Here is a 13,670-nt window from a genome sequence, read left to right on the forward strand (position 1 = left end):
ACCCTTCCATGCCTCTGGTTAAGCCACTCCTTCGATCCTCCCTGATCCACAGTAGCTCGCTCGACGTTCCCTATCACATCACTCGGGTACATCTTCTTCAGTTTGTTAACCAGCATCTCACAGTACTTCCTCGATGGCTCAGCATCACTAGGAGCTATCTTCTTCAAGATGGAGAACATCTTGTAGATGGGATATGGCAGCTCAGTCCTGCCATCCACAACATCACCACTGACTGGCAGAGAGCTTTGCAGCGCACACCCAGCAGGCAGATCCTGCAGCTCTGTCTGAAATGCAGCATCAGACATGATGAACTCGACGCGGCTTCGCTTGGCAGGAATGCCCATGTCTGCTGCAATGTCAAGGACCTTGCTGGGCTCCACCTTCTTCGTAGCTGTCTGATGATTCCATTGACAGGCCTTGCTTGTTGGTGCATTCTCTGTCAGTCCGTGGAGTACGGCTGCTTGGATCTTGTAGAGCACACCTGCCACATGGCTGCACACTTCTCCAAGTCCTGCCATGCATTGGCAGTGGGCAGACATAACACTGCCATTGGGGTGGCAGAGCACCCATGCATTATACGACTTTGAAGCCGTCTGACTGGCCTGTACCTCTGCCTTCACGAAAACACCACTGGTATCCACTGAGCAGAGCTTGAGTGGGCCAACATGACTAGACAAAAACACATTCCAAGCATCTAGTGACTTGAAAGCTTTCAAGTTGTCGGACGTGAAAGTGCCAGAAGTGGAGACCAGATACGCAAATATATCTGGAAACAGCACGAGTGGGAGCTTCTCGAAACTGTCCGAGATCCAGTAGGCCTCATCGATCTTGTACGGATCAGGAAATACCTTCTCTCCCAGGCAGAGCTTTGCTTTGTATCGTGAGGAGTCGTACATCACGAACAAAAACACAAACTAGAGAAAAAACTATCGAAAACAGCTCTCACAATCCGATAAACCACGAGACGCCAGTGCAAATGGCCGCGATCGCCCGGTTTGTTTTGCCTACCAGTCAGCGTTGCCAGTTACGAAAAATAGTTTGTGACGTCACCGTGGAGGCCTCTATGCGTGCTCAGTGAAAACAACAGCAATAATTATTATTTTTATACACTGGTTATTATGGCAATAGCGATATGCTATATATTAGCGTAATAACAGCGTAATGCAATATTGATTTAGGTCATTTGAAGGGGAGTGTCTAAAAAGCAGACGAGATTAGCAGACGAGCCCATGCTCAGTAACTACTGGACCGATTTTGATAATTCTTTCACCATTCAATAGCAGGGAACTCATATAGGTGCCGTTTATCGTTTTTTGGCGATTGGTTCACTCTGACTGGACCAATCGGACCAAAATGGTCCAGAACCATACACCCCCTTAAAAGCAGACGAGCCCATGCTCCGAAACTACTGAACCGATTTCGATAAAACCTTCACCATTAGATGCGCCGTGGTCTGAAACGGTGCCGTTTTCAATAATATTTTGATTGGTCTACCCTAAGTGGTCCAAATCGGTCCAATACCCCTAAAATCTGTTGCAGACGAGCCCATGCTCCGAAACTACTGGACCGATTACGATGAAACCTTCACCATTAGACGCGCCGTGGTCTGAAACGGTGCCGTTTTTGATAATTTTTTGATTGGTCCACCCTAAGTGGTCCAAATCGGTCCAAAATCGCTCAAATCTGTTGCAGACGAGCCCATGCTCCGAAACTACTGGACCGATTTCGATGAAACCTTCACCATTAGACGCGCCGTGGTCTGAAACGGTGCCGTTTTTGATAATTTTTTGATTGGTCTACCCTAAGTGGTCCAAATCGGTCCAAAACCCCTAAAAACTGTTGCAGACGAGCCCATGCTCCGAAACTACTCGACCGATTTCGATGAAACCTTCACCATTAGACGCGCCGTGGTCTGTACCGGTGCCGTTTTTGATAATTTTTTGATTGGTCCACCCTAAGTGGTCCAAATCGGTCTAAAACCCCTAAAATCTTTTGCAGACGAGCCCATGCTCCGAAACTACTGGACCGATTTCGATGAAACCTTCACCATTAGACGCGCCGTGGTCTGAAACGGTGCCGTTTTTGATAATTTTTTGATTGGTCCACCCTAAGTGGTCCAAATCGGTCCAAAACCGCTAAAATCTGTTGCAGACAAGCCCATGCTCCGAAACTACTGGACCGATTTCGATGAAACCCTCACCATTAGACGTGCCGTGGTCTGAAACGGTGCCGTTTTTTATAATTTTTTGATTGGTCCACCCTAAGTGGTCCAAATCGGTCCAAAAACCCTAAAATCTGTTGCAGACGAGCCCATGCTCCGAAACTACTGGACCGAATTCGATGAAACCTTCACCATTAGACGCGCTGTGGTCTGAAACGGTGCCGTTTTTGATATTTTTTTGATTGGTCCACCCTAAGTGGTCCAAATCGGTCCAAAACCGCTAAGATCTGTTGCAGACGAGCCCATGCTCCGAAACTACTGGGCCGATTTCGATGAAACCTTCACCATTCGACGCAACGTGGTGTAAAACGGTGCCGTTTTCGATAATTTTTTATTGGTTCACCCTAAGTGGTCCAAATCGGTCCAAAACCCCTAAAAACTGTTGCAGACGAGCCCATGCTCCGAAACTACTGGACCGATTTGGATGAAACCTTCACCATTCGACGCGCTGTGGTCTGTACCGGTGCCGCTTTTGGATAATTTTTTGATTGGTCCACCCTAAGTGGTCCAAATCGGTTCAAGTACAGCCCAAAAATACGTTTTCATGCAGTCAACTGATGAGCTGGTTTCCGCAGCGCGGAGGTGCCCCAGGCCCAATTAGCATGCATTTTTGCTCTAGTTTGGGAAGCAAAATGCATGACAATGGGTTTGGGGCACCTCTGTGCTGCAGAAATCTATCCGGACTCTGACAAAGTACAAACGGGTTTTAGGCATTTTGGGCCGATTTGGACCACTTAGGGTGGACCAATCAAAAAATTATCAAAAATGGCACCGTTTCAGACCACGGCGCGTCTAATGGTGAAGGTTTCATCGAAATCGGTCCAGTAGTTTCGGAGCATGGGCTCGTCTGCAACAGATTTTAGCGGTTTTGGACCGATTTGGACCATTTAGGGTGGACCAATCAAAAAATTATCATAAACGGCACCGTTTCAGACCACGGCGCGTCTAATGGTGAAGGTTTCATCGAAATCGGTCCAGTAGTTTCGGAGCATGGGCTCGTCTGCAAAAGATTTTGGGGGTTTTGGACCGATTTGGACCACTTAGGGTGGACCAATAAAAAAAACTATCAAAAACGGCACCGTTTAAGACCACAGCGCGTCTAATGGTGAAGGTTTCATCGAAATCGGTCCAGTAGTTTCGGAGTATGGGCTCGTCTGCAACAGATTTGAGCGGTTTTGGACCGATTTGGACCATTTAGGGTGGACCAATCAAAAAATTATCAAAAACGGCACCGTTTCAGACCACGGCGCGTCTAATGGTGAAGGTTTCATCGAAATCGGTCGAGTAGTTTCGGAGCATGGGCTCGTCTGCAACAGATTTTAGGGGTTTCGGACCGATTTGGACCACTTAGGGTAGACCAATCAAAAAATTATCAAAAACGGCACCGTTTCAGACCACGGCGCGTCTAATGGTGAAGGTTTCATTGAAATCGGTCCAGTAGTTTCGGAGTATGGGCTCGTCTGCAACAGGTTTGAGCGGTTTTGGACCGATTTGGACCACTTAGGGTGGACCAATCAAAAAATTATCAAAAACGGCACCGTTTCAGACCACGGCGCGTCTAATGGTGAAGGTTTCATCGAAATCGGTCCAGTAGTTTCGGAGCATGGGCTCGTCTGCAACAGATTTTAGGGGTTTTGGACCGATTTGGACCACTTAAGGTGGACCAATCAAAAGATTATCAAAAACGGCACCGTTTTAAACCACGGCGCATCTAATGGTGAAGGTTTCATCGAAATCGGTCCAGTAGTTTCGGAGCATGGGCTCGTCTGCTTTTAAGGGGGTGTATGGTTCTGGACCATTTTGGTCCGATTGGTCCAGTCATAGTGAACCAATCGCCAAAAAACGAAAAACGGCACCTATATAAGTTCCCTGCTATTGAATGGTGAAAGAATTATCAAAATCGGTCCAGTAGTTACTGAGCATGGGCTCGTCTGCTAATCTCGTCTGCTTTTTAGACACTCTCATTTGAAGCCGCCCTGATTTGAAGAAGGGACACAGCAAAAATGGCCATGTGCATGAGTATTCAAGAAGTTCACGATCTTTTGGATAATATTTCAACACTTATTGGAGGATTTTTATATGATAAAGCAAAGGAATCACTTGTAAGTATTATTCCTTTTGAGCTCTGTCTTCTTAACCATTCGTTTATCGTTAACCATTGACCCCAGCAATTACCGACCAGTCAGCCTGACGCCAGTGCCCTGCAAGGTGCTGGAAGCCATCATCAGGGACAGGCTGATGGAGCACCTGCAGGCAGAGGGCCTGATTACTGAAGCCCAGCATGAATTCCGGCCGGGCAGGTCCTGCGTAACGCAACTGCTACTTTCAGCAGAGGACTGGAGCCGTGCTGCAGAACGTGGTGACCCCATGGACATCATTTATCTTGACCTGGCCAAGGCCTTCAACACTGTATCAATCCGCAGGCTTCTCCTCAAGGTGGCTGCACATGGAATCCGTGGGAAGCTGCTACGATGGATAGAGGCCTTCCTGACGGGGCGAAAGCAGCGGGTTATGATCGGCAGTTCCTGCTCGGAATGGACCTCAGTCCCAAGTGGAGTCCCGCAAGGATCTGTGTTGGCACCTACATTGTTTGTCCTATATGTTAACGACCTGCCAAATGTCCTAAGCTGCGGTGTCAAGGTCTTTGCCGACGACAGCAAATTGTACCAGGTCGTCTGTGACCATGAGGACGCGCGGGCTCTCCAAGCGAACCTGGACGCTGTGACACAGTGGGGTGAGGATTGGCAACTGCAATTTAACGACACGAAGTGCAGGGTCCTCCACGTCGGTCGTCACGTCCACCGGCACGACTACCTTTTGAACGGTGAAGTCCTGCAGACGGCGACAGAGGAAAAGGACCTAGGAGTGATTGTTGACGCGGAGCTGAAGTTCAGGAGGCAAGCAGCGGCAGCGGTCAACAAGGCATCTCGAGTGATGGCCGTGATAAGACGGTCATTCAGCCTGCTGGACAAGATGACCCTGCCAATCCTGTTCAAGACGCTTGTGCGACCGCTCCTGGAGTACGGTAACATTGTCTGGGGGCCATTCAATCGAGCGGATCAGCTCCTCATCGAACGAGTCCAGCGCCGAGCGACCAAGCTGGTCCAGGAAGTACGTCACCTACCGTACCAGGAAAGACTGAAGTCTATGAAGCTGCCTTCCCTCCACTACCGACGTCGACGCGGCGACATGATCGCTGTCTACAATGTGCTGCATGGGAGACTGGACCTGAATCCGGAGGAGCTCTTCAACCGAGTAACGACCAGAGATACAAGAGGACACTCCTGGCGTCTTGCGAAGCCCCATGCCGTCACCCGCATCCGTCGAAACGCGTTCGCAGTCAGAGTCATTAACCCGCGCCCCACTGGGGTCTGCGTATAACACGCCCTACTGGGGGGGGGGGGGCTATTCATAGCCCCCCCTCCTAACTCCGAAACTACTGGTCCGATCGTCAAAATTCAAACGGCGTCTGATAGCCCCGGAAAAACTGTCGAGCGAAACCTAATTTCATTGACCTCGAGGTCACCGATGACGTCACAGGTCAGGTCAAAGTAAAAATTATTAGCATTTTGGCTTCTTCACGTTTTGGGCTCTGGCCGCCGTCTTACAAGTCAGATCAGGCTCATTTTCGGTTCACACACTCGTGAACAGATGCTCTAGATACTCTGAGGGTACCAAACTTGTACTTTGATTTTCAGGTCAAGGTCAGGTCATCACAGGTCACGAAAATATTATATCATCCGTCGGTCACGTGGCACATGTTTTATGGTCCATTTAGGCCAAACATTTCGAATTTGATGTCGTCCGTGTCATTCGAGGTCATTTTGAGTCAAATTTAGCTGAGGAAAGGTCACTTTCAGGTCAAAAAAGGTCAAATTTTGAAGTTAAAATTTTTCAACAAAAAAGGTGTCTATTGGATGCAGTTTGAGCTCAGGAACACGATGGTGCTATTTATATTGGCGTACGATGTCAAATTCGTGCTGAAAAATTGATTTGAAAAATTAATAATTGTTAATTTTTTGCAATAATGCGTATAACTTGGCCATTTTTGAAGATATTTAGCTAAAACTTGCTAGAGTTAGTCATAATAATGCGTTCTATCATATATATTCCGGTTTTTTCGAAAAGTCAAAAAGTTTTTGAAAAAAATGTAAAAATATAAATTTTGAATTTTATTTTATAAAATTTTCGAATTTTTCAAAATTTCGAAAATCCGAGATAGCAGTTTGATAGCGCAGTCTATTCTGAGTCCTCTCATGCAAAGAAATTGGATCTAGCTTAAAAAATGAGCTCTTGGGAGCGATTGCCGTGGTTCAATGTTTTGCGTCGAAATCGGCCGAACATGACGTCACTCTGACGTCATTTCCGGCCGACCTATGGTAGGTACGAAGTTCAAATTTTGACACAAGGTGTCAAATCGATGCAACCGAAGGTACTGAAAGTTTGGCGTCGATAAGTCAAGCGGTTTGGAAGTTATTGCAGAAAAACGGGAGGGGGGGCTATAAATAGCCCCCCCCCCCAGTGGGGCGCGGGTTAACGACTGGAACAGCCTACCATCATCCGTCGTAGACGCCGACTCTCTAAACTCGTTCAAGAACCGGCTCGACACTCACTGGAGACACCTCCACTTCACCCCGCCCCTACCATACGAACAGTAACACTGTCAAACACGAACTCGACTGGAGCGGACACTACAGGCCTTGGGCCTCTCAAAATTTTCCGTGCATCTTAAGTAAGTAAGTAAGTAAGTAAGTTTATAGATAATCTGTTTATCAATGAATAATAATCAACAATATTGAATTGGAATGTTTTTTATTTCACATAAGTAGTTGCCCGCACTTTGATGTCTGTCTCTGCTTGGTCTCAGCCAACTTAGCCATGGTGGGGGGCCGGGGGGGGAAGAGCCAAGAGGAGGGCAGGGATCATATTTGGCTAGAACTGACAATCTTGTAAACTAAGAGTTAAGACAGCCAGAAAGATGTGGAAAAAGCAATTAATAGCTCCCTTGAGTCATTCATAAATGTACAGGTCATTTTTCGACCTGGCCGTTACTTAGAACACTGGAGGTCATGAAAGTTCAAATTGTCACTAAAGGTTTCTTCATTTTGACATTTTTTATAATGGATTAGTGCATAAATTTGTGAATGATTAGAGCTAGATATTTTCAAAAGTGCATTTGATTGTTCTTTCAAAGCTCTTTCTGTGATATTTATTGGGAGTAGATCTGAGGTCAAATAATGTTTGGCTCATGGAGGGCAAAACACATTGAAATAAACTGATTATGCATCACCAATATTTCATACAAACTTACAGAAACTGGCATCAATAATTGTATGACATTTATTTTGCTCACATCATGCTCCTCTTGTCCTGACACATCAAATGAATTGTAAGTTGACCTTTTCAGGTCAGCCTCAAATTTGACCCTTGGTCATAAGTCATATGGTCATTTGGCCAAATCATATGATCATATAATTGGATAATGGGAACCCAACCAGGTGAGTTGACCAGGTGAGGTCAAGTTCATGGCTTGACCAGAAGGGTTGCACAACCATCGATCCATATTCATTCCCTGAACACCCTCCACATTTGGGTGATTTCATTGCCTTACAATGTTTCCATCAAGTTATTCTCATTCTCCTTTCAGGAACGGGAAAGGGAGGCTACAAAGCTGAGTCCTGTGACATCTTGGAATGTGCTGGTCAACGGTCTAATACAGTTGTCTCTTGCTGAAAAATCGTATATGAGCTTGATGTTCCTGGCACACAAGAGTTTTCTTCGAAAAGATGTACGTATGCTTTGTTGTTAAATGTGGGTTGTATCGCTTGGGCTACTTTATTACGTAGACATTGCTCACAAAATATTGCTTTTTTGAAAAAGGTGTTTGTCCGATAAACAAGAATGCAATAAATAGCCTATCCTTTGCTGCTCCCAAAGCCCAGTCAGTCCCACACTGAGTTAATTGCTAGGTGGGGAGTTTACCACCGCGGGGTCGGTACCACCGACTTCAGTGGTCGGTTATACTCTTTCAGGCCGTTGGTACTTAGTACATTCATTTTATACTCATTAAGTGCAATTTTGAGACTCACTAAATACCTGTATATTACTCTTTTATAAGATTACTGACTTGCCAATCTGGTTGCTAATTTCTGCAACTTGTTATCGTCATATTGGTCTCATACTATACCTACTGTTCACGAAACCTACCTACAGTGGCGGCGGAAGGTAATTTTGGATGGGGGTGCAAAGTTTTCTCAAGGGGCCCCTCTGGAAGTTTTGGGCCCCCCTCATTTTTTTTTTTGAGTGATAATTATTGATTTATGAAAAACAAAGATTTTGGAAAACTATCCCCATACACACAAGTTCTGTAAAAGGTTTGAAATTGCAATTTGCAGTGTACATACCTATCTCAAATAATGAAAGCATAAAGAAGCAAATGCAGCTAGTTTTTTATCGGCCAATCTGATAGTCTAGCCACCACCTGCAGCGTCTCAAACCACTTTGCTGGATCCGCAGTGGACCATTGAGGGCCCTACGAGACCGTTCTAAGAAGACCGTGTTTAGAAACCCCTTGGAAACCGACCACATAGAGACTCCTCCAGAGACCTACATGACTCCCCAGACTGAATGAGCCCTCTGATCAGGGTCGGTCCCTTGAAAGTTGCTGAAAGGTTTCAGAAGGCAGTATAGGCTCGAAAGTCTTTTGAGGGCTCTCAGAAGCCGGCATCGGACCCCAAAAAAGCCTGTATGGAGGCCCTCCAAAGCCGGGATGGAGGCCACAGGAGCCGATGTTAATCCTGAAGAGCCGGTATGGAGGACTGAATAGAGGAAAGGGGTCTCCGTGGGGCCTTCAGGGGCAAGCGTTTGAGCCCAAAAAGCATGTGTGGGGTCTTAGAGGCAGGTAGATCCCTGGGGTATGCACGGGGTCCCAGGAGCTAGCGTGCAAGCCCAAATATTCGGCTGGCGGCTACCAGAACCACCATGGGGATTCTTAGAAGCCGCTTAGATCCACATTTCATTGGTCACGAGTCCCAAGAGTCGATGTAGGAACCATAAGAGCCGTGTAGGGTCCATGGCCCTACACCGACATTGAGACTCTCAGAGGCCGGCGACGGGGCACCAAGAGCAGATAAAGTGCCTCAACAAGCCGACATGGGGCCTGAGAATCAGTGTGGAATTCCAAGAGCCTGCGTGAGCTCTCGGAGACCTTCGTATTTCGTAAGGTCCACAAAGGTCGTTGGGTCCTCTGAATCTGAACTCTGCGGGGCCCTCAGAGGTCAGCATGTCTCCTGGCACCTGCCTGCGTTGAGTTGAGACCCTCTGAGGCTGTCGTAGGGTTCTTCAGAGGCCAGCGTTGGCCCTTGAAGCCTTCGTTAGGCCCTAGAAGCCGTCAAGAGGGCCCTCAGAGGTCAGCATGGCCCCTGGAGCCTGCCTGCGTCGAGGCCCTCAGAGGCCGTCGTGGGGCCCTCAGACGCCAGCGTGGGCCTTTGGAGCTTGCGTTGGGTCTTAGAGACCATCCTGAGGGCCCCGAGAGGTCGTCGCCAGGGCCCTCAGCCCCTCAGGGACCGTCCTGGGGTCCTCAGAACCGTCCTGGGGTCCTTGTGAGGCCCTTAGAAGCCTTCGGGAGGATCATCAGAGGTCGTCATGAGGGTCCTTGGCCATAGTGAGGGTCTTCGTGGGCCCTCAGATACCTTAGCAGGGCTCTCAAAGGCCTTGGTAAGACCGCTAGAGGCCATCGTTAGGGCCCTCAATAGACCGTTGCAGGGCCCTCAGATGCCGGCATAGCCCCTGCAGCCTGGTTGTGTTGGGGTCCTCAGAGGCCGTTGCTGGGCCGTCTGAAGCCAAATGGGCCCTCAGACTTGAGTTGGGTCTAGGGCCGTCACGAGGGCCCTCAGAGACCGTCGTAGATGCCCTCAGAGGCCAGCGGGCCCCTGGAGTCCTGTGGGACCCTCAGCGGTCGTCATGACTCATGAGCGCCCTTAGTGGCCGTTATAGGGCCCCAGGGGACAGAGGTCGTCGTGAAAGCCCTCAGAGATCATCGTAATGGCCTTCAGAGGCCGCCATAGGGGCCCTCAGAGGCCAGCGTGGCCCCTGGAGTCTCCTTGGGGCTCTGGAGTCTCTGTGGGACCCTCAGCGGTCGCCATAAGCGCCCCAGGGGACAGAGGTCGTCGTGGGAGCCCTCAGAAATCGTCATAAAAGGGCCCTGAGGCCGTCGTGGGGGCCCTCAGATGCCGCATGGGGACACCAAACGCGCCGCTCGGGACACTTCTACCCGGTGTGGGGGCCCCAAAGACTAGCATGGGGCGCTCCTGACCATAATTGGACATCCCGGATGATTCCACATCAGTGTTCGTTTCCCGAATCCCGATCACTGGTTTTCAGGAGAAAATGTACTGGATGGTGCGACGGGCCCCTTGTACGAATTTTGGAGGTGCAAAAAGATATGTTTGCACCCCCATGTTTTTCGATGGGGGTGCAGCTGCACCCCCTGCACCCCCTATTCCGCCGCCACTGCCTACCTATTGCAACGTGTGGACCGCCTACAGAGCTCTGCGCGTGTGTGTTACGAGGCGCTCTCGCTCGAGTACCAGCGGGTGGCGGATGGCCTGACTGACACCACACTGGACCTCTGCCTGCTGCGCGCCTACCGGCAGCTGCTGCACTTTGTGCGCGGCCGACTCACGCTGCTCGAGTTGTATCCTTTTGGAGCTGTTCGATGGGTATCTATTTCTAGGTATTAGTTTTGTTTTGTTTTTTGCTGATTTGTCTGGCACAACGTTGTCTCACGCGCTCCGTCGTCAGTATTGGACTTTATATTCGTGAGTAATGACTAATAAGGTTTAGCGCTCAAATGCTCGCTTTCGGATTGTTTGTCTACGATGCGATCGTTTCCGGATGACGTTTGCATAGGGACCCTGCTGCAAACGGACGGGCAAGCAAACGGTGTGCGCATTCTCTCGCTGTGTAACAATGCAATGCTATCATTCTGAGGTTTCCTTTTAGTTTCCATAACCGCACGTCAGCTATGAGAAGCTGTGGCTGGTCGGTTCGGGCAAGATACGTGGTGTTTCGGAGCTTACTGAACAGCTGGAGAACTTCGCCAGCGACCAGGAGGCCAACTTTGACCACCCGCACCTGGCGGCCCTCAAGGCTGTGGTCCGGTGAGAACCAGTCTGTCACTGGCCGGACGTGCCATCAGGACGATGGGTTGCTTGTGTCCGGACGTGTGACAAGGTACGAGTCGCTGATGCTCGGACCTCTGGCCGGGTACGAGTCGCCAATGTTTGAGCTCGTGGTCAGGTGCCTTTACACGATTGGTTACTGATGTGGGTGCGTGCGGTCAGGTACGAGGTGCGAACGCTGCTATCGATGCTGCGGACCCAGGAGCAGCTGGAGACGTGGCAATTTCTGCCGGCGCTAATGAGTCTGAACGAGGCGCACACCCACCTGAACAAGTTCTCTGCGTGCGTCCAGTCGCGTGAGGTGAGTCCGACCCTCTCCCTGGCCCCTGCAGATATAAAAAAAAAACGCTTAACAGCAATTTTCGTCTTTAATGCCTGCGATACTCGGACGTGTCGCTGTTAGTGACTGCACCTTTCCCGTATGTTTGTTGGTAACCCGTTTTCCAAACGCCGCAGCACCCCGGTGTGTGACTACCGCGTCCTCGTTTTCCAGACGCGGCGCCTGCTGTTCCGGCGCGCCAGCCAGGAGCCGGAGCTGATCCAGTGGCTGCAGCGACTGCGCGCCGCACTCGTCGCCACCTTCTCACTCTATTTCCGCGAGGTGCTCAGCGCCCAGAGCTCGGGCTCAGAGTTCAAGGCTCTGTGCGCCAAGACGGCCGCCGACCACTTTGCCAGGTGGGTGTCGACCGGTGCTGTGGCTGTGGGTGTCCGCTGTGCGTGCCCAGGATTCAGTGAGGGGATTCAGCCCTCACCCATCGGTCGCCGACCGGCCAGCTGACGCCTGACGACCCGTCCGCAGGCTGCAGAGCTTCCAGCGCAAGATGGACGCCGCGCTGGTGGCGCTGGCGTTTGACGGCACTGAGGAGGCGGTACGGGGCGGGCTCGGCTACAGACACCCGGAGCAGCGCGTGCCGCCGGCAGGACAGCACCCCAAACCGTACCCGGCCGTGCTCTGCTGCTCGGTGAGACTCCCCTCGCCGCAGCGACGCTCCCGCGGACAGATAATGAAATAGAGGCTGAGCTTATTTTGTGTACTGTGCATTGCAAGCCTCAGAATATCGCCCTGGCCCCTGACATGAGAAAGGAATGCTTTTTACCGCTAAGTCTGGATGAGGGAAGATAATGCAGGTAGTGCTTATCGGATCAAGTTCAACTTTGTCTTTACTTTGAAAACCCGATTCCTGCAGCGTTAGGACCCACTTCGGTCCGGACTGAATGCGCGTTGCCATAGCCGTCTGCGCGTCATCGAGTGATCGCTGCTCTGACCGCCACCCCCCACTGTCCGCAGAAGAGTGACGTGCAGGCGGCGCTCTGGCCCGAGGTGGTGGCCGCCCTCGCCGAGCCGAAGCTCGAGCTGTCCTCCAGCCGCGTCAGCCACGCGTGGCTGGGCCCGAGCGCCGCGCAGTCGGCCTTCTTCCTGGCCATCAGCGACTGCCTCACCCTGGTCGTGGTGTTCGACGGCCGCCGGTCGGAGAAGGACAGCTACGTCACATCCTTTATGCTGGAGACCGCGGCAGCGCTCCGCTGCAGCAAGATCTACCACAGCCTCAGACCCGGCGCCAAGTGAGCCGCGCGGCCCAGTGAGGGCGCTGTATGAGTGATATGTGGGTCCCGTGACCAGTAATGGCGGTCCGTGAGCCGCGTCGCTGACTGACGGTGGTCAGCGAGTCTATTGGGCGAACCGTGTCTTTGGTAGGGTCGCCCACCAGGCTGTGATATTCCTCGGCAATGGGAGTGAAGCACGCATTTGCGTTTGACCTGGTTGAATCGTCGCGATTGGCCGTAGCGTTAACGGGAAAGTGTACTCGTCGTAAGGATGGTCTAGCCGCACGTGTTTTAAGATAGTGCGCGGTTCGATGCGATATCATACCGTCAGTCGAGCATGTTTCAGCTCAGGAGACCCGGCGCTGATATGGATCTCGCAGTGACGCCATAGTTTTACTATTACGTTTAGCGGTATTTATCGGGAAAATACTTGTACGCTGATTATATTTGGTTTCGACTTTCGAGGGTACATCGCGATGCGTCCACGCATGATATCAATCGCAGTCAAATAAATATGCAAAGAGCTATGAGGGCGTTTGAATGGTTTTGCGAAGGCGGCAGGTTCTTCCCCTCCCCTCCCACGCCACGCAGACGTCCTGATACTGAGGCTAGTTTTACCAACAGAAAAATAGCCGCCTGCCGGAATTTTTTGTCTAAAGACCGCTTCACATACGGAGCGTAAACGGTAAAGCCCTTTCCCTTTACATGTCCATCGCGCTTAC

The 13,670-nt window shown here is 50.5% G+C and overlaps 1 protein-coding gene across 4 annotated transcripts; it reads left to right on the forward strand.

Moving 5' to 3' along the window:
- The first annotated feature begins 1,060 nt into the window (after positions 1–1,060).
- LOC122364702 (KICSTOR subunit 2-like) lies at positions 1,061–13,475 on the forward strand. 4 transcript variants are annotated; one of them, XM_043335346.1, is made up of 9 exons: positions 1,061–1,189; positions 4,193–4,323; positions 7,869–8,009; positions 10,768–10,916; positions 11,245–11,382; positions 11,566–11,704; positions 11,897–12,078; positions 12,203–12,365; positions 12,692–13,475. In XM_043335346.1, exons 2-9 carry the CDS (start codon positions 4,225–4,227, stop codon positions 12,968–12,970), a joined length of 1,290 nt encoding a protein of 429 aa, XP_043191281.1. In that variant the 5' UTR covers positions 1,061–1,189; positions 4,193–4,224; the 3' UTR covers positions 12,971–13,475. The 4 variants fall into 4 exon arrangements, with proteins under 4 accessions (XP_043191281.1, XP_043191284.1, XP_043191282.1 ...); XM_043335347.1 differs by lacking the exon at positions 1,061–1,189 and adding an exon at positions 7,629–7,719 and having other exon boundaries at positions 4,211–4,323; XM_043335348.1 differs by lacking the exon at positions 1,061–1,189 and adding an exon at positions 7,629–7,719 and having other exon boundaries at positions 4,223–4,323; positions 11,245–11,455.
- Positions 13,476–13,670: the final 195 nt, after the last annotated feature.

The sequence above is a fragment of the Amphibalanus amphitrite genome, unplaced genomic scaffold, assembly GCF_019059575.1.
Source record: "Amphibalanus amphitrite isolate SeventyFive unplaced genomic scaffold, NRLGWU_Aamphi_draft 000692F_arrow, whole genome shotgun sequence".
NCBI lineage: Eukaryota > Metazoa > Arthropoda > Thecostraca > Balanomorpha > Balanidae > Amphibalanus > Amphibalanus amphitrite.

Bases quoted from the DNA above. Each gene is read 5' to 3' on its own strand.
- LOC122364702 (XM_043335346.1), top strand. From the start codon at position 4,225: ATGGCCATGTGCATGAGTATTCAAGAAGTTCACGATCTTTTGGATAAT. The intron at 8,010-10,767 runs GTACGTATGCTT...GACCGCCTACAG, and splicing joins AGAGTTTTCTTCGAAAAGAT to AGCTCTGCGCGTGTGTGTTA. The intron at 12,366-12,691 runs GTGAGACTCCCC...CACTGTCCGCAG, and splicing joins CGGCCGTGCTCTGCTGCTCG to AAGAGTGACGTGCAGGCGGC.